The sequence below is a fragment of the Phodopus roborovskii genome, unplaced genomic scaffold (genome assembly GCF_943737965.1).
Source record: "Phodopus roborovskii unplaced genomic scaffold, PHOROB, whole genome shotgun sequence".
Classification (NCBI taxonomy): Eukaryota; Metazoa; Chordata; class Mammalia; order Rodentia; family Cricetidae; genus Phodopus; species Phodopus roborovskii.
In genome coordinates this window covers 39,737,345-39,763,472 of record NW_026125281.1, presented here as the reverse complement: position 1 = coordinate 39,763,472, position 26,128 = coordinate 39,737,345, and the positions used below count along the sequence as shown (strand labels likewise).

Below are 26,128 nucleotides of genomic sequence, written 5' to 3'. Positions count from 1 at the left end.
GTCTTTAAAGAAAGAAATTAAAGGAGTTACCAGAAAATGGAAAGATCGTCCATGCTCTTGGATAGGTAGGATCAACATAGCAAAAATGGCAATCTTGCCAAAATCAATCTACAGATTCAATGCAATCCCCATCAACATCCCAGCACAATTCTTCACAGACCTTGAAAGAACAATACTCAACTTTATATGGAATAACAAAAGAACCAGGATAGCCAAAACAACCTTGTACAGTAAATGAAGTTCTGCAGGCATCACCATCCCTGATTTCAAGCTCTATTATAGAGCTATAGTCTTGAAAACAGCACAAAAACAGACAAAATATTAGAATCAAATTGGAACCCCTGTTAATAACCCACACACCTATGAACACCTGATTTTTGACAAAGAAGCTAAAATTATACAATGGAAAAAGAAAGCATCTTCAACAAATGATGCTGGCATAACTGGATGCTGACTTGTAGAAGAAAACAGATAGATCCATATCTATTACCATTCACAAACCCAAGACCTCTACAAAAATCCAGCCACACTGAACCTCTTAAAAGAGAAAGTGTGAGGTACCCTCGAAAGAATTGGTCCAGTAGACCACATCCTGAACATAACACCAGTAGCACAGACACTGAGATGAACAATTAATAAATGGGATCTCCTGAAATTAAGAAGTTTCTGTAAGACAAAGGATACAGTCAACAAGACAAAATGCCAGTCCACAGAATGGGAAAAGATATTCACCAGCCCCACTCTGACATAGGGATGATTACCAAAATATACAAAGAACTCAAGAAGCTAGATACCCAAATAATAAATAATCCAATTAAAAAGTGGGGGTACAGAACAAAATGGAATTTTCTGGACAGAGGAATCTAAAATGACTTCAAAAACACTTAAGAAAGTGCTCAACATCATTAGCCATTAGGGAAGTATAAATAAAAACTCTGAAAGACTGCTTACTCCTGTCAGAATGGCTAAAATAAAAAAACACCAAAGTTTATGCTGTAGAAGATGTGAAGAAAGGGGAACGTGTTCTACTGTTGGTGGGCATGTAAACTCATATAGGCACTTTGGAAATCAGAATGGCAGTTCCTCAAGAAAATGAGAATCAGTCTACCAAAAGATCAAGCAATTCTACTCATAGGCATATACCCAAAAGATGAACATTTATATAACAAGGACACCTGTTCATCTATGTTCATAGCAGCATTATTTGTAATATCCAGAAACTGGAAGCAGCCTAAATGCCCTTCAACTGAAAAATGTATAGATAAAATGTGGTACATTTACACAATGGAGTACAGTGAAAAAAATCAAGCTCACAGGCAAATGGATAGAACTAGAACAAACCATCCTGAGTGAGGTAACCCAGTCACACAAAAGAAAAACATGGCATTTACTCACTCATATGTGGATTTTAGACATAGGGAAAAGGATTGCCAGCCTATAATCCACACTGTCAGAAAAGCTAGGAAACAAGGAAGAGCCTGAGAGAAACATACATGTTTTCTTATAATGTAGAAAAGGAAAAAGATCTCCTGAGCAAATTGGGAGAATGGGGGGAGGGCAGAGTGAGTTTGAAGAAAGAGAAGGGCAGAAGAGGAGCGGAGAGGAGGGCATGAGGAAACAGGATGTTTGGTTCAGGGAAAGAATAGAGGAGAGCAAGAAAAGAGATACCATAATAGCCATAATAGAAGGAGCCATTATAGGTTTAAAGAGAAATCTGTCACTAGGGAAATGTCCAGGGATCTTCAAGGATAACCCCCCAACTAACAATATAAGCAGTAATGGAGAGGTTAAATTAAATGCTGTTCCCCAATAATGTGGTTGATGACTACATTATATTTCATTCTAGAGCCTTCATCTAGTAGCTGATGAAAGCAGAAACAAACACTCACAGCTAAACACTGAGCCAAACTCTTGGTATTCAGTTACAGAGAGGGAGGAGTGATGAGCAAAGGCATCAAGACCAGGTTGGAGAAACCCACAGAAACAGCTGACCTAAACAAGGAGGAGCTCATGGACCCCAGCCTGATAGCTGGTAAATCAGCATAGGACTCACCCAGATGCCCCTGAACATGGGTGGGTATTAGGAAGTCTATGGGGCCTCTGGTAGTGGATCAGTATTTATCCCTAGTATATGAATGGACTTTGGGACTCAGTTCCACACAGAGGGATACTCCTTCAGCCTAGACACATGGGGGAGGGCCTAGGCCCTGATCTAATTGATATGACAGACTTTGGTGATTCCCCCAATGGAAGCCCTCACTCTTTCTAGGGAGAAGAAAGGGGATGGGATGGGGATTGGTGGGGGGAACAGGGAAGGATGGGAGGGTCAGAGAACTGGGGTTGACATGTAAAACAAACTTGTTTCAAATTTAAAAAAAAGTTTGATCAAAATTAAGTAGATATTTGCTGTTAAGTAAATATTAATCACACTATAATCCAGAGATATACAGAAGTTAGGTGCCTGTGTGTGTGTGTGTGTGTGTGTGTGCATGTGTGTGTGTGCACGTGTGTGTGTGTGTGTGTGTGCATGTGTGTGTGTCTTTGTGGATCTCCCTGGGAAGGGGTAAAATACTAGATTTTGTGGGTAGACTGGTTATGGGTGGGGATGGGGACAGGAGGGAATATGGTGGGAGACTAAGGAATGGAAGGAGACAGTATGGTGAGAGACAACAGAAATAGTTGGGCCCTTAGTATGTAAAGGAAACCTAGTACAGCAGAACCTTCCTGGAATCCAAGAGGTTGACATTAACAAAGACTCCTGGTAATGGAGGATTTGGAGCCCAAACCAGCTATCTTCTGTAATCAGGCGAGGCTCCCAGTTTTGGGATTGGAATACCAACCCAGTTACAAATTCTAGGACCCACATCCTGCCCTGCAAGCAAGATGTGCTTGGGCAATGGTGCAAGTCCATTATTTCTCCTCTCTCTCTCTCTCTTTCTCTCTCTCTCTTTGTGTCTATGTATGTGTATAACCATATATAATTTAAATAAAGTGTCTCTCTTCATGCTCCTAAAATGGTTGTGAAAATTGGTCCATATGTAATTAAGAATTATTGATAGATAAAGGAAGCACAGATAAAGAAATTTTGACTTCTCTATGTCATGAAGAAATTCTTTTGGAAATTATGGTACTAGTTGAAGATTTAAAGTAATAAATAAAAAAAAATGTCAGTGTTCATCTGGAAGGATTTTCATAACACTGTGAAGATCTCCTTATGCAGACCTGCTGTGAGAAGGACTTGGAACCTGAACTAAGGCAAGTATTTTTGACCATTGGCTGAAGTGACACAGAGCAATAAGTAGTCATGGACACATGACAATATCATTATTAGCTGCTTTAATAAGTGTTGGAAGTGGAAACGTAAACAACAGCATACTTCTCAGTGAGGAGAGAAAGCTCCTCCCACGCAGTCACAACATCCACCCCTTTCCTCCTGAATTCAGCTCCTGAGTAAATAATTCTTCATTTACAACATCAAACAACTCATGTCACAGCCTTCCTGTTAAGCTTCCCTCCACTGTCAGAGCATCACTTCAGGACAGGTGCCCCTTGGATTAGTTAAGCACTAAGATTTTTTTAACACAGTTTGAACCTTAATTTTCATTATAATGAGATACCATAGAAGGGATGTTTTAACCTCCCTGGGTTAATAAAAGCATAAACATTTTACTATGACCATTTTTACTACTGAAGAGTGGCACCAGAGCCACGACTTTATTAGCTCTGTTATGAATGCCTCAGATGGGGGGGGCACAATTTTAAAACACAGCATGGGAGTTGAGCTTCAGTGAGAGCAAGTCCTTCTTTATGACCCACTCTTTGCATCAATGACTGTACCCGTGGAATAGACGACACTCAAGCACAGAGGGTGATCGAGGAGATGCTGCTCATGCAGGGGCCTGGGAGAGACTCTGCCTGCATAAACCCTTTCTGTTTGGATCATCGAATGGTGTCTTGATGAGAACATCAGGGTGTGGGTCTGCAGAGAGCTGTTTACATTTTAATAATGTCAAAATCCCACAGCAATCTTTGCCCATGTCCCACTCCATTTGTTTGCAATTTTACTTCTGCAAAATACCATTTCACTGCTATCTTCTGTGTCTGTATGTCTGAGACTGAGTAGTCTCCAGTATTATTAAAATGTAAGCTTTCTAAAGTAAACAAACTGCAGCCATTCGGTACTAGCATCTGGTAGCACCTTATTGTAACAAGCTTCTTGTCATCTCCATCAAATTCGCTCCGATGACATGGGGGCCATGCACCTCACTTGAGATACTGTTCTACCCACTGCAGGATGTTCAGCGCCATCTCTACCTGCTAGATGTAAACCAAGTTTTTCCTTCTTCCCTCAGCCCCGTTATGGCACCTGAAACAATTTTTAGATATTGCTGATGATTTTGGCATTAGGGATCATCTTTGTGAATAATGTACTGATACAGAGTGATATAGGACTCATTATTTTATTTACTAACTAAGTTATCCTGTGAATTATATATATATATTATATATATATAATATGTATATTATATATATGGTGTATGTATGTACGTATATATATATATATATATATGGTGTATGTATATAAGTATGTATGCATGCATGCATTTGAGACAGTCTTGCTAGATAGCTCAGGTTATTATTAAGTTTTAGCATACAGAAATCCTGTTCTTAAAGTGTTAGAATTAGAAGCTTGTATCAATATGCCTATATAATGTGTTTATATCTATTTCTTTATGTATGCGTGTGTGTGTGTGTGTGTGTGTGTGTGTGTGTGTGTGTGTGTGTGTAGAGGGAGACAGATAGGACAACTGTCTTCAGTTCAGTTTTCATTTTATTTATTTATATTCGGGACAGATTCCTATTGTGTAGCTCTGGCTAACCTAGACCTTATACTTGTTCTCCTGCATCTGCCTTCACAGTGCTAGGACTGTAGGCATGCCTGACATGCTTGACCTCATTTTATTCTTAAGGGAAGACAGGCATTCAGTGGAGTGTATTGAATTGAATGTGAATTAGAATTCAATCACATTTACAGCACAGAAGTGTAAGGAACATTACTCATTCTGTGAATTAACAAATAAAATATATCAAGGCTTGAATAATCTTTCAAGGTCTTATCTTTTCTATTATCAAAATAACTTCAAGCATATGAAATGCTTGGATATCCAGATACAAAGGCATAAATTCTATCTGGTTGTCAATTTTTCTTCTTAATATAAATATTAACAATATGTAAAAATATTTAGTTGTACCAGCTCTTCAGTTATTTGATTCTGCATAAATAATTTACCTTGTATACACATATACTTGCAAATAACATGACAAAGTCTGCAAGTCATATAATTTATTACTTTTTATTCAATCACTTTGAGGCTGAATTTTTTTATACTTTTAAAATAATGATGCTTGTGTTCCTAGAATTTATTTGATTGTATTAAAAATGAAACCCATAAAAATTCATTCAAGGTAGTATGAACAATAAAAATATATAATCGATATAATAAAGTAGGAGGGAATTTTTTGTGAGTGTTTTTTGTTCTTGGAATTTTAATTGAGTATGCACATTAATATTAGCTTCTAAGAGACATTTTCAAATTTCTTCATCACCACATTACTGGGTTGGCATGACCCAGGAGGATCCAAATAATGTTGTATATTTAAAATATTGAGATTGCCCTAGAAATAGTGGATACATTGTACATTATTCCTATAAAGGTTAAACTAGTAAAGCTATATAGCTTCAAACTTTTTATAAAGAGTAATAGATCAGATCAGGATGTAAAGAGGGTCAAACCACATAGACATTAATTTAGATACAAGGCTGGCAACTACATTACTTTCAAGTTTTCCATTTTTAATTTTCTTTTCAGTTTCTGTCTTCACCATTTCTCTCTGCAGCTTTGGCCAATTTACTCACTCTCCCTGACTTTGTGGGTTTTTTTTTTGTTTTGAATATGGAAAGACACTTCTTTCTTATTGTCCATTAAATAAAGATGCCTTGAATAACTATATAGCACCATCCTTGGCATCAAGTGAGAATTCACTAGGTGGAATTAGGTTATCAGTTAAGTAGATTCTCAAGCTACAATACATCCTCCAGTCATACAGGCCTACATGATTTATGTGTTCTAGGACTTATAATCATGTGCTACATATTTAGGTAAATACTGCTATTTGTAATAATACATCAGGTCATGTCCACGTCAACAAATTGAATCTAAAGGTTAATAAAATTAGTTTTTAATATGTTTCCTTTATAACATAGAAATCATGTGGGCAATCAGAATCCTTGGATGGATGTAGAACACTCGGATACTTTCATGATATAGGGAGAGTCTTGCCTAATAAGATGATAGATCTGGAAACAATAAATATTATCACAGATTGTGGGAATGAAAATACATTGTTGTTTTACTTTTTGGATCCCATTCTTCAGAAAATATCCAATATTCAATTTGAAAGCTATAGAGTCCATGTGTATTATATAAATACTATTCCAAATTAGCAGTAAGGACCCCTGTCTTTCAGAATATGTGTTTGTTTGTTTGCTTGTTTGTTTGTTTTTGTATTGAGATGGGGTTTCACTGTGTAGCTTTGTAGACCAGTCAGGCTCAGAATAAGTTTCTGAGAACTGCAATTTGCTTGCGATGAGGTGAAGGATGTGAAAATGGGATGCTGTGTGCTTTCTGTTCAGGCTGCAGCATCAGTCAATGAATGCTCCGTGCTGTTCCTTAATCCCGCACTGATGCCCTGTGATGTTCAGGGCCCAGGGCCGTGGGTGTCCACTGAAGGAGAAAGGCTTCCTCACCTCCCTGAACCATTCCTCAAACCCAGACAGTAGCCTTATAAAGGCCCAGGAGGAGTCTGTGTCCTTGGGGACCAATGACATTCTCTATTACATTAGAAGGCTTCCCCTTCTGTCTTTCTCTTGGGGCCAACATGGACGCACTGAAATGGTACCCAGAGTGATCCTTGCTGACATGTCCTGGACTGCAGCCTGGGAACACAAACACCCATCTCTGAAATACAGGCCTGTCACTGCGGGCCATTATGCCTGCAACTGTGGTGTGCTAATTGGGCTAGGTCAGACAGTTTTATCTCTCCAGACTTTCTTTCTCCTCAGGGGAAAATGGTTCTGGTGACTGATCCTCAGTCCGAGGGCACTTAATCCGGTGCTTGTTAGCTTGGTCCCTTCTGCAGTGTGGAACGAAAACACAGTTCATCGCTTCACACCAGCTCTGTTGAGGGAGCCTGAGACCGCAGCCTTCCACGGCGACACGTCCTTCCCTTACCACACATGGGCTGCGAAATATCCTAATTAGAACCACACTGTGTACTATACTTTATGACCCCAAGAATTCCTGCTTAATAATGTATTCTAAAAAATGAAAATGGTGTCTTAAATCAACAAATTAATTTAGGACAGAAGCAAAACTTGGAAAATTCCTATCCATCTCTTCTCCAAGAATTTTCATATACAAAATAAGATAACATAAAGATGTGTTTTGTGTGCGAACTGACTATAGATCCATATACTACTGCATGTTGTCCTCTGGACCCCACACTTGAGCTATGGTACATGCGCCAAAGCAATACACATGCACAGGAAGTCTACCACTCAATCATCAATCTGTATGAAAAACGCTGAAAAGCTTTGAGAAAACAAATTTTATGAATATTAATCAGTGGCTGTGCTGGGGGGGGGGAAGGAATGTGACCAGAAAGGGCTGTTAAATAGTTCCTGTGGCAAGAGAGGTGTCGATACAGTGATGGTGGCTAGAGACACTGGCATGAACTCTTTTTCTCAAAGTTTGCTTAAAACTGTTGATTCTTATCATGTAAACCATGCTCCATTAAATTTCATTCAAAATGATTAACATTTCACACATACAAAGAAAAATGTCTCAAATAATAAATTTTCAATTGAAGGGTATTAATTAAAATCTAACTATACATGATCATCTTTCTATTTACCTATAGGAAGATTTATTTTTGATGTGATGAGAAATCTCTGTTACACCACACGTTTTCTTGAAAATGCAATAGTAATAATCAATGAAATTGTGCATGTTTTAGATGAGTTTTTCTGGCCTTGTCAATCAGCTCTTGAAGATTAGTTCATGCATTTACTGAACATTTACTGGATCCTCCTGACAGAGTTAGCAAGCATAGAAGATTCAGGTACATGGAAGACCTTGGCAGAGTTGATCAGTCAGAAACATGAGACACCCAACTTGACTCACACATGCTGAAGAGTGCAACAGGCTTTTCCCAAGAGGAGAGATTCTGTATACCCTTAAGACTCTAGCTAATGGAACAGGACCCATTGTCCTGGACAGACTCTTGTTACCTAGTTGACTCAAAAAAGGTGAAAAGGAACCACAATAGCCAGTGTTAACTACACAGAACCACTATAAAAAGCAAAACAAAATCACACAAAGTCTAGTTAAATCAATCCAGTGCCCATACACATGCAAAATTCTGAAAGGGGAGAATTATGGTAAGAAGATATTATATGTTCCAAATTCACACTGCAGAGAAGTAACTAAATTTAATCTCCATGATGACTCCAGAGCACAAAAGTTAAAATCTGGCACAATATTTCAAGTTTGAACATTAACATTGGGATTGTTTGAATGCATACTGATAAATGAGATAAGATGTCATCACCTTGGCTTGCTGACATGATTGCTGTTAGTCTCTCCACTGAGGGACTCCCCCATTTCCTTCTCTAAACCTCACACTTGCATTCCTGAACAAGGCTCCAAGCTCCTCTCACTGGATGCACCCAAAATGCATCATGTTTAAAAATAAGGCATGGTCATCTCTTCACTGAACTTTCCTTCTGTGCACTGTATCCAGCAACGTTCACCCAGCACCAGAAAGTCAGCCCCAGAAGAGCCTAAATCTGGTGCTGCTTTGGCTGACATGTATGTTGGGTTGGGAGAGGAGGTCTACTTCCAACTTTCTGCTTCCAAACACAAGCAGGAATCTTAGTGAAGCTAGCCAGGGTGTCTGTTCTGATTCACCTTATGAAAATATTAATACTTCCACAGTGTGATGCTCATTTTTGTAAGGTCTTCCCACACACTGAGTGGTCTGCACACTCTTCTATCAAGAGCTCCTGCCAGTTGCCCCAAACAGTTCAAGAACTAGCATATGCATATATTATATATACATAGACATGTATACACATACATGACATTCAAATGCACGTATAATGTATATAGACACACATGTATATGCATACATATTCATATATGCACATACTCATATACATATATATGCATACACAACATACACATACTTATATATGCATGCAAACATGCAACATTGCTTCGATTTTTTTTTTTAATTAAAAGACGACAATAACTACAAGGATTCTTAGCTCTCCTCCTTTCCAGATCTCTAGATGAGAAATGAGACACATCTATTGTGCTCATTAAGACAGCTGTGTTAGTGGTCAGGAAGCACCGAGAAAGCCTGTAGGCATCACGTAGAGACACATACAGTTATGGTGAACAGCCCTGCTTGTGTCTGTTTAGTTCATAGAGTAGCTTCATCTGTGGCAATGTAGATCTCATGCAAATCTAATGTTTTAGCTATTTTGAGGTGAGCTGTAGTCATTTACAGCCAAACACGATAAACATGCATACATAATCCCTGCTCTATGCCGACACACAAAAGTCTTAGAAGGTCCTGAAGAATTAGGAAGAAAATATGGATCATCAGAAGCACATTTTGACAAGCACTGCCCAGGCAAAAGACTTTTAAGTCCAGGGATTTTCAGATGTTTGGTTTGGTTAGCTTATTATTTGGGGAAAGGGCTGGGGGAGAAAGAGAAAAGAATCCACTCTGTAGCCCATACCAGTCTCGACTCATAATGATCCTCCTGCCTCAGGCTTCTGAGTGGTGTTATTATAGATGCGAATTGCCTCACCCAGCTGAATCAGGTTTAAGTGAGGGATAAGCAAACAGCAACCAAAGGCAAGGAAGTGACTGCTGCTTACCTTCTTACAGAGTCAGGGAAACACTCCAAAGATAGTCAAGCTATATAACATTGAATGCTGGCATGCAGAACACTTTTATATTAGGGTCAGTATCATGTTCATATTGCCCATGGCTGTTTCATGCTGTAGAACTGTGAGGCTGTGGAAAAGATGCTATGACCCACAACACCAAGCATATTTAATACTCAACCATTTGTGGAAAAGTTGGCTGGCCCCTCATTGAAGGTAATCTAATTTCAAAGAGGTCCTGTCAACCTTGGTGAACTAATACAACAAGGGAAGCAGGAAAAGCACCACTGAGAGGGAACAAAGTCTAAGGGGACTGCTCACTGGCTTTGCTGAGTGTATTATATTTGGTGCTGTACAAGGTTCATGTAAAGCCAGGACCTGCAGCTGGCATACTCTCTTTGTTTCTCCTCCTCTCTGAGCAGCCTGCTTTTCCTCTTCCTGTTAACTGCAGGATCTAATGCCTTAGCGAAAGTTGAAGAAAAAAACACCAATACCTTATTTTAGTTGTAAATTAGTTAGTTATCTCATGTATGTGGCTGTTTGCCAGCATATATGTCTGTGTGGCATGTTAGTGTGCATTCTCAAGAGCACCGAGGATGGAGACAGATGCTCCCGGAACTGGAGTATTAGACAGGAGTGAACAGTATGGGTGTTGGACTGGAGCCTGGGTCCTCTCAAATAGCTGTCAATGGTCTTATCTTCTGAGCCCTCTCTTCACCCCCAACAATATCCTATTTAAAGTATGTCATAGATGGAGGGTAAGAGCAGAAACTGAGACAATTTTTTATATTCTGTATTTTTAATTAATCATATCTATTCTTTTATTTTACAACCCAACAGCAGCTTCCACTCCCCTCTTTCCTCCCACGCCTTCCCATAACTTCCCCTTTGTCCCATGCTCCTGGACTCCAATCCTCTACTTCTTCTCAGAAAGGGGCAGGCCTCCCAAAGCTGTCAACAAATCATGGCATATCAAATTGAGGTAGGACTAAGCTCCTCCCCCATATTAAGGCTTGGTAAGGCAACCAAGTATAAGGAATAGATTCCCAAAAGTCTGCTGAAGCATCAAAGACAGACCAGACTACCACTGCTAAGAGTCCCACAGGTAGGCCAAGCTATACAACAGTCACCATATGTAGAGGGCCTAAGTTGGCCATTAGCTGTCAGTCCAATATCTATGAGCTCCTTTGAGTCTAGGCTAGTTGTCTCTAAGCATTCCTTTGTGATGAGCGTGGGCCCTCTAGCTCATACAATCCTTCCCCTCTCTCTTCAAAAGGAATCCTGGAGCTCAGCCCAGTGCTTGACTGTGGATCTCTGTGTCTGTTTCCATCAGTTATTGGAGGAAGGCTCTCTGTTGACAATTACAATGGCCAGCAATCTGATTATAAGAGAACAAGTTCAGTTACCCATGCTACTATTGCTAGGAGTCTTAGCTGGGATCATCCTTGTAGATTCCTGGAAGTTTCCTTTGCACATGGCTTCTACCTGACCCTGAAATGTGCTCCCTCCTCCCTTCATATTCCTATCTCCACCGCCTCCAGTTTAACCAGGAGACCTCTTCTATTCCCCTTCCCACGGAAATACATGTGTCCCTCTTTGGGACATCCTTGTTACCTAGACTCTTGGAGGGCTGCTTATTATAGCATGGTTATCCTTTACTTTACAGATAATATCCACTTTATGAGTGAGCACATACCATGTTTGGCTTTCCAGACTGGGTGACCTCACACTTGATGATGTTTTATAGTTTTATCCATTTCTCTATAAATGTCCTGATGTCATTGTTTTTAATAGCTGAGTTTTAATAGCTCCATTGTGTAAATGTACAATTTTTTTTTTATCTTTTTTTTTTTCGTTGAGATACACCTGGGTTGTTTCAGGTTCTGGCTATTATGAATTTTGTTGCTATGAACAAAGTTGAATAAGTGTCCTTGTGATAGGATTGAGAAATTGAGTATATTCCTAAGATTGCTATAGCTAGGTCTTGAGGTAGATGTATTCCCAATTTTCTGAGAAACCACTATCTTAATTTCCAAAGTGACGATACAAATTTTTACTTCCACATCCTCTCCAGCATAAATTGTCAGTAGCATTCTGAAAGGTATTATATGGAATCTCAGAGTCCTTTTGATTTGCAGTTTCTTTAATGAGTGATAAACATTTCTTTAAGTGTTTCTCAACCATTTGTGTTGAGAAATCTACTTAGATTTTTACCCTGTTTTTAATGGGATTCTTTGGTATTTTGATGTCCAGTTTCTTGAGTTGTTTATATATTTTAGATATCAGTCCACTAACAGATGTGGGTCTGGTGAAGATCTTTTCCTATTCTATAGGCTGCCATTTTGTCTTATTGACAGTGTTCTTTGCTTTATTGAACCTTGTCAGTTCATGGAGCTCCATTTCATTGCCAATTTCAGTGTCTATGCTACTGGCATTCTATTCAGGAAATTAGCTCCCGTGCCAATTCAATCAAGGCAACTTCCTACTTTCTTTTCTATCAGGTCCAATGTAACTGGATTTATGTTGGGGTCTTTTATCCACTTGGGTGTAAATTTTGATGAGGCTTATAGATAGGGATTTGTTTGCATTCATCTACATGCTTACAAGCAGTTATGTCAGCAACATTTGTTCCAATTATTCTTTTTTCCAATGTGTAATTTCAGCCTCTTTGTCAAAAAGTTAGGTGCTCATGAGTGTGTAAATTTATGCCAGAATCTTTGATTGTATTCCATTGACCCACCTGTCGGTTTTTATGCCAATACCAAGCTGTTTTTATTACTACAGTTCTGTAATAGATTTCAAAATCAGAGATGATGATACCTCTGGCAGTTCCTTTATTATATAGGATTAAATTAGCTAACATGTTTTTGTTTTGTTTTGTTTTTCTGTATGAAGTTGAGTCTTGTTATTTCAGGATCTGTGAAAAATCTTGTTGGAATTTTGATGGAAATTTCATTGAATCTGCAGATTGCTTTTGGTAAGATTGCCATCTTTACTATGTTAATCCTACTGATCCATGATCATGGGTGATCTTTCCATATTCTGATATCTTCTCCAATTTTTTTTTCCTCAGTGACTTAAAGTTCTTTATATCAGGTCTTTCACTTGCCTGGTTAGAGTTACCCCAAGATATTTTATGTTATTAGTGACTATTCTGAAGGGTGTTGTTTCCTTGATTTCTTTGTCATCCCATTTATTGTTTGTATATAGGAGGGCTACTGATATTTTTTAGTTAACTTTGTATCCTGCCACATCACTGAAGTTGTTCATCAGCTGTAGGAGCTCCCTGGTGGAATTTTTGGGGTTACTTATGTGTACTATTATGTCACCAGCAAAGAGTAGTACCTTGACTTCTTCTTTTCCATTTTGAACCTGCTTGATTTCCTTTTGTTGACTTATCACTGTAGCTAGAATCTTGAGTACTATATGAATAGATATGGAGAGAGTGGACAGCCTTGTCTTGTTCCTAATTTTAGTGGAATTGATTTGAGTTTCTCTCCATTTAATGTGATATTGTCTGTAGGCTTGCAATATCTTGCATTTATTATGTTTAGGTATGTTCCCTGTATCCCTGATCACTCCAAGACTTTATGATGAAGTGGTGTTAGGTTTTATCAAGAGCTTTGAGCATCTAATGAGATGATATGTTGTTTTTGTTCTTTCATTATGTTTATATGGTGGATCACATTGACAGATTTCTATATGATTAATCAACCCTGCATCTATGGGATGAAGCCTACTTGGTCATGATAGATGGTCATTTTGATGTGGTCTTGGATTTGGTTTGCCAGTATTTTACTGAGTATTTTCATATCAATGTTAATGAGGGAAATTGGTCTGTAATTCTCTTTCTTAGTTGAGTCTTTGTGTGGTTTGGGTATCAGAGTAACTGTAGCCTCATAAAAATAATTTGTCAATGCTCCTTCTGTTTCTACTGAAGAGCATTTTTAATACTCTTTTCTTTTTAAGCCTGGTAGAATTCTGTGCTGAAACTATTTGGCCCTGGAATTAATAACTTTTATGAGGGTTTTTATTTCCTTAGGAGTTACATGTCTGTTTAAATTGTTTATCTGGCCTTGATTTAATTTTAGTATGTGGTACCTATCAAGAAATTTGTCCATTTATTTTACATTTTGTGGAGTATATGTTTTTGAAGTATGACCTAATGACTTTCTGGATTTTGTCAATGTCTGCTGTTATATCTACATTTTGTTAATTTGGATATTCTATGTTTGTTGATTCAACTTTTTAAAAGTATTTTTCAGTTATTTTCATGTGTGTGTGTGTGTGTGGTCACATGTACATGAACTATGGTGCTCATGTCAATGTCAGAAGACAACATGCATGAGCCTGTACTTCTTTCCCCCATGTGGGTTTCTGGGGATGAAGCTCAGGTCCTCAGACTTGGTGGCCAGGACCTATATCAACTGAGTCATCTCACTAGGCCCTGAGGAAAAAAGATTTACATCTTTCCTTCTATACAGAGTTGGACCAAATTCTCCAGCCCAGACTCATTTGGCATCCTGTCACCATGGTTTTTTCCTTTTTTCTTTCTTTCTTCCTTTTTTGTCATTTTTTTCTATGCTACATTTCTCTTTAGAGTCAGAATAGGTAAGAATATGTTTCAATCCTATTGGAATATAGGAACCTTAACATTTAAAGAAAACACAGAATTGGAAATTACAATGTCATTATTTTAACCTAACTTACTTTCATTCTTATTTGTTCATTTGCTTGACTACCACGGCCATACTAAACTGGAAACACTTCAGTGCAGCAGAGACTGGGGCTACCCCAGCAGGTGAAGGGCCACACTGAACAGACTTTCTAGGTTCTTCAGGTCCCTAATCTCTACATCTTTGTGTACTGTGTTTCTAAAGAGTGGGGTGGGAAAACATATTAAGTTTATGAACACATGGTCAAATCCAATGAAATAATCGAAATAGTGTTAAAATTGTATACTGAAGAAGTGCATCAGATGTCTAGTCAGCCTCTAAATCATTCTTCCCACTGTGTTGGAATGGTCTTCAAGGAACTCCTGGTATGCTTATTGGCTGATATTTAGTATTCTATGTACAAGCTTGGTCAAAATGTCTAGAAGTGCAAATGATCTGCGCGTTCCTCTCCACCAGCATCAACTATACATGTCCTACAGCAGCAGGGATAAAAAAGAACATGGGCATGATATTAAAATCAAATTAAGATTTGAAAAGTATGGAAAACGTGAGGTAAGTGTCCTAACCACTACACCCCTGAAACAGCAGGATGTCTACTAGGAGTTTCACTGAGCATCCAGTGACGATGGTATGCCAGAGGCCTGGAACCAGATCCATGACTCACTGCGAGGATCTTCTTGAAGTTGGGGCTGATTAAACAAAGGGTATACTGTATGACACACAGCAGCTCTCAGCGCCCCTGGAATGAATGGAGAGATGTGGCAAAGATGGAGGAGCAGGGTATTTGTCTTGTCTTGTTTTGTTTTTAATTAATTTGCTTGGGACTTTTTAGGGGGTGCATGCTGCAGTGGTGAGGGGCAGATATGAAAGGACTTGGAGGTGAGCCAGATTGGGATGAATGATAGGAAATTCCAAAAAATTATTTTTGAAAGTCTGCCTCAAAACAAAAAAACAACAAAACAAAACAAACAAAAAACAAAACCTAAAACAAAAAACAAAACAAAACAATAACAAGAAAAGCTTGGACAAGTAGTTCTGCAACACTCTTGGAATAAATGTTTAAATGGCTACCATGGTTTGGGTAGAAGCAATCTTTTTCCAGGTAAATGAACAGTTAAGATCTTATATTATCAGCTAATCATGGAATCAAACTCCTGGAATCCAGTCGCAGACAGGGAGGAGTGATAAGCAAAGCGGTCAAGACCAGGCTGGAGAAACCCACAGAAACTGCTGAATTGGACAAAGGGGAGCTCATGGACTCTAGTCTGATAACTAGGAAACCCAGCATAGGACTGGCCCAGATTCTATTAATGTGGATGTTAGTTAGGAGGACTAGGCTGTCTATGGGACCTTTGGTAAAGGGTCAGTATCTAACCCTAGTATACGGATGGACTTTGGGAGCCGTTTTGACATAGAGGGATACTCCCTCAGCCTAGTCCCATAGGCTAGGGCCTAGGCCCTGCTCCAAATGATATAACAGACTTTGAAGACTCCTCATGGAAGTCCTCACCCTCCCTGGGGAGAAGAAAGGGGATGGGGTGGAGATTATTGGGGAGAACAGGGGAGGATAGAAGGGTGAAGGAACTGGAATTGACATGTAAAGCAAGCGTGCATCAAACTTAAATAAAAATAATTATCAAAGAAAAAGAAAAGAAAATTCTGGAAATTGAAATAAAAAGAACTTGTATTATCTTTTATTTATGTATGGACCTATTTGTAGAAGTAAATGTTTAGATAAGACAATCAAATTATATAATGAAACACCTTATTTATGTGAATTATTTAAGACATATGTTTCATCGGTAGCCTATGTTTGCTTAAAGTTGGACTATATATAAAATACCCATGGGCTACACGCAGCCATGCAGAAGGACACAGAGTTAGAACTCACATAGGTGTGTAAAGCTGTGGACTGCAGGCATGGAGCTCTGAGCTCCCATATCCCCAGTGATAAAATAGTTACCGACAGCAAAAGTATAAAGCAGAACTAAAAATGAAATAAAATACATAAGGAAGATAGTAAACGCTGACTTTCTTTCCTTTTCTTCATCCTGGGACAAGGCTGATTCTAAGTGGGACTTAAAAGAATCTTTTGAAGCCAAATTACACATCTCATGTCCTGCTTTTGACAATAATTTTTTAGAGTATGAAGGATCATAATCATACCACAAGGACAACTTAATTGAGCACTTAAAGCCTCATTCTGCCCGAGATAGAGCTTAAAGAATATTTTTACATCTTATCAATGTCTTTGGTTTTCACTGTTTATGATATGACACAACACTCCCACATCCCACTGTGACTTTTGTAACCTTGCAAAACCTGTGAATTCCATAGAGTTAAAAATGCAGATTTCTAAAGTAGCTTCTACCACCAAAATGACTACTAACAAATAAAAATCTGGTCAAATGGCAAGACACTGTGTCAGGATGAAGGCCTGCATGGACCCACACAGAGTGGATGGAACTATGTGATGACAGGATGTGGAAATTTCAGATCTTCTGAAATATCTTCGTTAAAATTAGTTCTTTATAATCCTGATAAAAATGTTAAATGTTCAACTTGTCATTGTGTTTTGTAGAGTAAAAAGTATTAAAAGCAGTTCTTGAATTTATTTTATTTCAAAGTCCTACCTATGATTATCACTTTGACGTAGGAGTTAGTGATTTTTGTAAGGTGACATTGTATTATGAATACAAAATACCAACCAAGTTTAATTTGATGCCTGTTGAGTTTCGCTTCCATATTGTATAGATTACTTCGTGTGAAGAGACAATTCGGGTTTCCAATTTGTCTATGATACAAAGATCTAAAGACCAAGATTCCCTCTCTCTGTCTGTTAAGATCACCTTTTCTCTGTCCATGGTTCTTTGCTTTTCTCTAAGAATCATACTCACATTTCCAAATTTTGTTCACCTTCCTCTTGCATTCCTCTCAACTTAATGTTAACAGGTAATTAGTGTTAGCAGATACTGATTTAAAGCTTCACCTTTCTCAGAAGCCATTGTATTTTAAAGAGGATTCTGGAAGAGGGATCTTTAAGACAAAATTGAATTTAATGCTTACTTTCCTCTAAGCACTGGGCTAATTGCCTTTCATAAACTGTCTCTTAATACTACCATCCATGTGGTAGCTTTTATTATTCCCTTTACAGGTAAAATAGGACCAATTTAGCAAATAAAGCCAGTAATAAGTGTCAAAGCCAGGATGAAAATCTCTGGCTGGAAGCCTACTCATCCAGGTGCAATGTAAGGGTATAGAGTAGCCTTGCAGAAACAGGGGCAGTGTCAATCAGCCTGCAACAGCTGGCCCCAAGATTCTACCGGTTTGTTCACTATTAACACCAGAGTGCTTTCCCTGGTGAACCTACCTTCCAATCTGAAAGAAGGACAAGATATGCTTAATCTAAAGAAAAAGAAGCCTGTTGTTTCCTTTATCAATGAAGGGTAAGCTTAAGCATTGCAGCTCTAACACCACACTCAAGGATCTCACAGATTCACTTCAACACTTGTAAAAAGAGAAACTTCGGCCCCAGGAGGATCTGCTTGGTGGAGGGAGGGAGGACTGGCTAGTGAAGGGAGGACTGGCTAGTGGAGGGATGGGATTGATGAGGAGGACTTGTTTCAGAGCTGGCTCTAGCTATAGGATTTAATTTGGGGGGAATCAAAGATATCAAGGACTGGGCATTTATTTCACCTGAAGTTCAGTTTTAGAGAACTTCACATGATCATGAAGATAAAACCACAGTGGAATGAGGATCACGTAGGTTTGCTAGTTTAAATAAGGAAAATAGCTTCAGAGCAAGTGTCTTGATTTGCTCTCTCTCTCTTTCTCTCTCTCTCTATCTCTCTCTCTCTGTCTGTCTCTCTCCCTGAAAGGGTCTTTATACACTGTGGCATGGCTTCTATTAAATATTTAGCCTATTGGATGGAGATTTGCAACTTTAATGCTCTTTTTGCTTCTTGTGCCAGAAGCTGGCAACAGTGTCTACAAAGATGCTAAGCAGTGGCTGAGGCTATACATCCTTCATATAGCTCTTCACCGTTTGTGATGCAGAGCCACTGTGTTCTGGTCATTTAGAATGTGCATTGACTGTTGGAGCTCCTAATGTAAAACGATCATCTCAGTGCTGGAAGAACTACCCCACCCCAACAGTTACTTTTATAATCAGCTGAGGAGAAATTGTAATTTTAGATACTACTAGCAAGGTGCTTATACTATGTCACATAGGTCTTCCAATTCTGCCTACATTAGACAGTTACTGAGAAGGGTTGCTATGTTTGAAACATCCCAATCAATGTTACTTTGTTCCCACAGTCCTTATACAATAAAGAAAAATGCACTAGCCTACTGTTCCTGTTGACCACACCCTGAGTGTATATTGGAGGAATTTCACTCAGTCCCTCAGCTGCCTCCTCTTCTGTCTATGTGCTTATCATGTCCTAGATTTCTATGTTTTTGCCATCATATGGCTGTTTGCAGTTAAGGCTTACTGTATCCACAGTTTGACTATCTTTTTATTAGCCAACATCTTCAATTTGGGCTCCTAAAGACTCTGGCCAGAGACTTAAGTATTCTTCTATCTTTAAACTTATTTTGACCAATACATGAACAGAAAAAATTTTCAGGAGCAAACACATTTGAAGCAGCTGAGGATCTTTCAGTGGGTGATGGCTGCTGAGGGGGTGCCATGTCCTTTCCTTCGGAGGTATGGCTAATCTCTGCTGTGTGGCCCCATGCTGCTATGTGCATGGGTAGCATTAGTAAAAGTGAGAGGAGAAGAAGAGGAGGAGGGAGAGGATGGGGAGGAGCAAGGAAGAAGAAGCCTTGAAGTTGGGACGAGGCTGTGGTATTGGATCAGAGAGGAGTTGGAGATCAGGTGGATTTTATCTAAAATATATTTCATTCATGTACTAAATTTAAAAAATAAATGTAAAAATACAGTATTCAAACTAGTAAATATGCATTAATATTTTATGTATGCATTGCACTTTCAAATAACAAATACAATTTTAATATTCAAATTAGTGAGCTGTATTCCTTCACATAATGTTTCTGAAGCTTGTCTCTTCGTTGGTACCATGAGGATGATAATTTCTATGTCATAGCCTTTCTGAGGACAGTGTGATTACTGTGCTATTGGGTGTTATATTCAAATACACAATCATTATAGGCTTAAGCTTTTTATTCCTAGTACTTAGATAGAATCATGAGCCCCTTGGAGGTTCTGCAAGCCTCCATCAATCTAAACCACATCCTGAGGCTCTACAGCATCCCACTTGTTTGTTTGTTTGTTTGCTTTGTTTTCTCCTGGAAATGTTAGCCCTCAGTGTAATCTTCAGAGTACTTCTGCACATAATGCAACCACACTTTATTTGAGATGGTATAGTAACCACTTATTTCTTTAGCAGGGGCAAGGTCTACAATCCTAAAATCCTAGCTCTTCTGTGGCTTCAACCGGATGATCCTGTCAGTTCAGGCTAGCCACTTTGGAGTTGGGCAGGGGAATGATACACACGCGTGCACACACACCACACTCACATACACCCCATATACATTCCACACATACCCATGTGTCACTCTAGGATATAAAACAAAATTGCCTTTCTAAAAATCAGAAAAAATGGTTAATCAAAATAACTAATTTTAAAGGTACTATTTAAGAGGATTTTCCCTATGTTTTTATACAGATTTTCTTCCTTATATATAATACCTTGAATTTCAAAATGTTTGATAAGACAATGCTTAATTTTGTTAATTAAAAATCAGTGTGGGGAAACGAGTTTAACAGTATCTGGGTAGACAATTGTTTCTTTCTAGAGAAGCGAGCAGCTGAGCGGAAACTAGTTTAACAGTATCTGGGTAGACAATTGCTTCTTTCTAGAGAAGCGAGCCCCTGAGCAGAAACGAGATTAACAGTATCTGGGTAGACAATTGCTTCTTTCTAGAGAAGCGAGCAGCTGAGCATGTAGGTCAGATGTTTTCCTCACATGTTACTAGACATGTTTTCAAGATAATCTCTTGGGCAGTAAAAGGGAGATTTAGAAAGAGTCCATTGTAGATTTCATTGAGATTCAAAGAAAATGCGCTTTGTACATCTCTTTGAGGGAATGAGAAACAGACCTTTGAGATATTTCTGACTGTTGAATCCTGTCTGATGACTGATTTGTCTCATCACTTAATATAACTCTCAGGGAATCACGGTAATCACTTTCCTTTGAGACAGCAGTGTTTGAATGTGATAAGAAATGATACAAGTGGCTTCCGTGAATATGGTCTCCAATAAACTAATAGCAGAGAACAGGTGTCTGTTTAAAATGCTTTGAAACTCTACCGTAAGAACCAGCAGGTTTTCTCGAAAATTCCCTGTGATTTCAACGGAGCATCCACTAAGTGTGGGCATTGTGCTACAGGCTGGGGGTATAAACTGGAGAACGGTGGGTTTACTAGCATGAATGAAATGCCAACCACCTCTGAGATTACTACAGACTTAATTTTGATACTCTATGGCACATAACAAAATTCTCCTAAATGACACAGGAAAAAACATATTTGAAAGAAGGAAAATAAGACAAACCCGAATGAACCCCAGAAAACCACGTGTCCCATGTGCATCTGCACCCCTGTGTGGGGGACACTGGAGTTTGGGTTTGGGATGTGGATCTCACATCAGGTTATGGTTCTTTCCTCATTTTACAGCTCTTAGTTTCATGTTATCAAAACCAAGGCAGCTGATGAAGTCAGAGATTGTGAATGGTGGCGTAGAGACCCAGCCTAGGCCCCCATTTTCCATGACCTGCGTCCACAGCAATTATTTGGAGTACACTTTCCCAAGGCATTTTCTAAATGTTCCTTCCAGTAGAAGGAGCACAGCCCCGGGACAGAATTTCTATTTCTCAACAACAGTGACCTCTACCATCTCAGGCTTCAGTCCCTGCTGTGGCGAGAATATAAAGTGTTATAATGTGGTTCTCATACCAATGCAATGAAGTTGAGCTCATTTTCATCCTTGTAAGTTGTCTTCATTTACAAAACAAGGAATCAAAAAGGGAAGCGGCCAGAAAGGTTTGCTTGCTACACAGCTGATCCTCTTTATCCTGTTCTTACTTATGCTCTTATGCCCAAGTCCCTGATACTCATTTCTACCCCAAACTCTAACTCACGACTTTCACCCCTGAACGCAGGCACAGATTCATTCATTATTATTTTCAGCCCCAATTCTATGCCAATCTCTGTCTTCGGCATGTTGGTGAAACAGGGAGAAAAAGCCTACAAAATTTCAGTCTTGGCAGAATTTACGTTATAACCAAAGATAACGGAAAATGACATTGTAAAGTAAATACATCTAAACAGTGGGTTAAGTGATGGATATTGGGAAGAACACAAAGTAAAGGAAAAAATGAAAACAGTGACGTGAGAACTTTGACAATACAGGTCAGGAAAGGCTAAGCTAAGGTGTGTCTGAGGAGGATGGATGTGGTCATATGCCTGCAGCAGAGAGAGAGGCCTCAGAGACAGCTAAGGCAGGGGTATGCCCAGGCACTTGAGGCTCATTGGTCAAGTGTGGAGGAAGTTAGAGAAACCTTATGTAGCCGGATGGTGGCTTAAATCCTCCCTCTCTCTCCCAGTCTTTCTCGTGTTCTCTCGAACATGTAAGATATAGTAACGCAGCAAGGATGTCAATTACAAGGCAGCAATAGGACTCTCAACAAACCCTGCCCATGCTCACCCTCACATTAGGGTCCTACCAGCCAGCACTATTGAAAAGTCCCTGTTGTTTAAGCCATCCAGCCTGTGGTGTTTTGATCTGGCAGCTGGAGCAGACTAACACATAGCCTCATTTAGAGCAAAGCCAGGCTCCTTACAGTGGCTTGAGAATTTACCATCTGGCTGCCCATTAATTGGTGTCAGACTCTCTTATATTGTTTCCTCGAGAGGATATACAAAGAGATACACATTTCCAGCTCCTAGACTTGAAGAAAATGAATAGAATCAGCAGCAAGTTGGCAAAGGGGTATATAACGATTTGTAGCATGGTTTACTGTTCTTTTTCCCACAACTTCAACAGGTAATTACCTCTTACCTCACTTTGATAAGCAAGACTGTTGCTAACATAGACATAAGGTAGCTCTGTTTGAAACTTAGAAGTTTGGTTCTAGTGTGGCAAAAAAGAAAAAACAAATACCAAAGTAATCACCTATGGAGCTTATATTCTGAAGCAAGTGACCCATTATAGTCGCTCACTCAGTTCTGACACTTCAATCAGTTTACAAGCTTTCATGTCTCTTGCACTCTGGACAATATACTCCTCACCAATGGTGGCAAACACAGAATGACAGCAGTTTACAGAATGAGGAGAAAACAATAGACCTCCCACTCAGTGCTATGTAAGGTGTATGACGGGGGATTTCTCATGCATGTTGATACGCGTTATGGCAACCATGCACATGTCAGCTGGAGAGGTTCCTAGATATACACTGTTATAAGAGTGAATAAACAGCACAGGAGAACAGGGATAACGTAGAAGGATGCTACTGTACCTGGAGAATGAGGCGGTGGGGAACACATCAGAACAACCCCCTGGCCTTCCCTCACAGAGACTGCACTTCTTGTCCGGCCACTAAAATTTCCCAGATCTGTCAACACAACACAGCATTTAGATGTCATGTACAAAAGAAAAAATAAAAATAAAAAAAAGCACTGTGGTAACTTTCTATTTTTCTATTATCCTGACAGTTATTTTATTTTATTGTTGGGAGATCTGATAAATAAATGTAGAGTCACCCAGTGTTAAATACAATAGTTTTTATTTAACAATAGTTAAATAAGTCTAGTTTTTACAAAAAAAAAATACTGCATTCTTTGTGTCTATTTACTGTGCAATCTAAGTGGTCAATACAGAAAGAGACTAAAGAATACAGTATTTGAACATATTAGTCATTTCTTCATACTGCTTGCTACATAGTAACCTTTCAATGAGGAAAGCTTGCCCTTCACAGGGAAGTATGCATAGTTCTTACAGGTGGAACAGGTCCAGACTGCTACCTCATTATCTGGAATGCTATAATGGTATGTAAAGCTAAGCATGAGTTTGCAAAATGAGAGATACTTTGTGCTGAAGCAAGATATAATGAGACTATGAAATGTTCTTTTCTGTGAAACTGGATGTGAACGTCATGTTCTTTCATTTTATGGAGGGAGAAAAGAGGATCTCTGAATTAATTATACTCATCTATTTAGGTTATCCCAGGCATACTAAAGTTATTGAAGCTTATGTGTATGTGAGATAATGGTGCCGGGTCAGTTGCCATTCTCAAGATTACATTATATGTACACAGTTGGAAAAACAGTCTTAAAAGAAAGTGGTCCTGGAGTGGACAATGTGATTTTCGTTGCATTAATTGCTGGTTATTGATCTAGTAATTATACCACCCACAGACACTATCTCCCTGTCAGTAAATTAGTATGACGGATGTGATGATTTTGAAAATATTTACTTGCAAATGGTGGTTTATTGGCTTAGATAAATATTGTCTTTGAATTGAGGTCTATAGCATCATCTTTCCATGGTAAGACATGCTTTCTAAAAATGTTCTACCATTCTTTCTATTATACATATTTTTAAAATGATTTTCTGTATAAACAATATGTTTTATAGAAATATAAGATAGAGCCTCAACTGTTCATTCATATACCAAGTGATTAAATTAATTAAGATAATCTACAAGATATATGTGAAGGAGACAGTAACTAGTTTTACATATTTTCCACCCATTTTTATGGTCATAACAATTGACTCCAGACCCTTGTGAGTGCTTAGACAGTATATGATACTGAGGTAGACTCACCATTCTGTCATGCTGGCCTTGAACTCAGAATGTAGCCCAAGTCTATCAAGTCCTCCAAATCCCCACTCGAGCCTCCCTAGTGGCTGGGGTTAGATGAAGGCACTGCCATTTTAATGAAACATATCTTCCTTAATTTTTAAATTAATTACCAGATTTTTTCAAACAAAGCCACAGTGATGGATATATGTCATTGTACAGTTGGATTGGTTATAAAATGTTGTTCCTTATGATTAGGAAGAAAGTTGAACAAAGGGGATTCTATTCAAGTTTTTTTTTTAATCCAAATATTATAGGATAAAAATGAAAACTTATTGAATCTACTCTGAAAATAATGTAAGGAGGATATAGATATGACAAATGGAAAGATAGATTATTGAATCTACTCTCAAAAAGCAAGTACTAGTTTTAAATATTTTACATCGGATTGGACTTCTGTATATTGTATACAAATGTTGTATATTGATACAAATTTGACAGTAAATTTTCTAAAACATTCTGTTTCTAGTCCTTGAAAGGTATTATTACCAACTATATAGGGCAATAAGCAAATGTAGATTAGTAATTAGTCAACAATTATAATCTAACTTGTTGTCACCTTAGGTGTGTTTATAAGGTTAAACTGTTATTTTGGAAAGATAGGTCATCTTCAAAAACTTCAGAGATCTACAAATATGGCATTTAACATAGGTTCTTTTTTTATGACAATGAGACATGTCTGCTCCGGGTAGCACCAATCTGTGCTGGAGAAGATGATGGGCATTGAAGAAATTACACACGGAGTTTATTTTCCTTGTGGCAAAGATGAGCCACTGGGCAAGGAATTGTCAACTGCTGACAGTGTGCTGTCCAAATAGGACACCAAAAAGAATGACAGCAAACCTTGCCAAGACATGGAGGTCCAGTCCTCCAGAAATCCTGCTTCACAGAAATGACCATCAGATATGCTAGGCCTATGGCTGAAGATGGATGCCCTAATGTTGCAGAGGAACCTTGCGTGATTGTCTAGGTAGCCAGCTGTTTCTGTCATTTCACACATTTTTTGGAAGTTACTTGCTTGCATTTCCTGTTTCCTCAGTTAATATTATTTCCTACTTAGGTCTCTGAGGGAGTTGAAGACTAGATAGTATAGTTACAGTTTTCCCTGTTTACCAGACTCTGTAAAGAAATTTACAAAATGTTTTAAGTGTAATAGATTTGAAAGATATTAAAAGATAAGATAATTTGATATTGCAAATTAGGATGGAAAGTTGATTAGGTACAAAACTTTGGACTCACCAAGAAAGAATAGATGATGGAGTATTTTCTCTGAATTGTCTAATATTAATGGTCTAGACACTGTTAATGTACTCATTGCCTGTATATATTATATAGACTTGTTGTACTTATTGTATATTGTTTTTCTTATATTAGTTATAATCTTTTTTATTTTAGACAAAATATCGGAATATATGGTGATATCATGCTTGCACAAATAAAGCCTGTCTGTATGTCAGAGAATGGAGTTGCTACTAGCTAACCATAGAGGTCTGTAGATCTGCACAGACAGACAGGAAGTGAGGATGCTGGGCAGAAGCAGGATATAAGC

The 26,128-nt window shown here is 38.5% G+C and overlaps 1 protein-coding gene across 1 annotated transcript in view; it reads right to left on the bottom strand.

Annotated features, from left to right (window-relative positions):
* The window catches only part of Cntn5 (contactin 5), a 635,441-nt gene that overhangs the window by 340,089 nt on the left and 269,224 nt on the right, over positions 1-26,128 (bottom strand). The window contains exon 5 of the mRNA XM_051199086.1: positions 23,236-23,331. Within this exon, the coding sequence (XP_051055043.1) occupies positions 23,236-23,331 (96 nt within the window). The remainder of the gene's footprint in view (positions 1-23,235; positions 23,332-26,128) is intronic.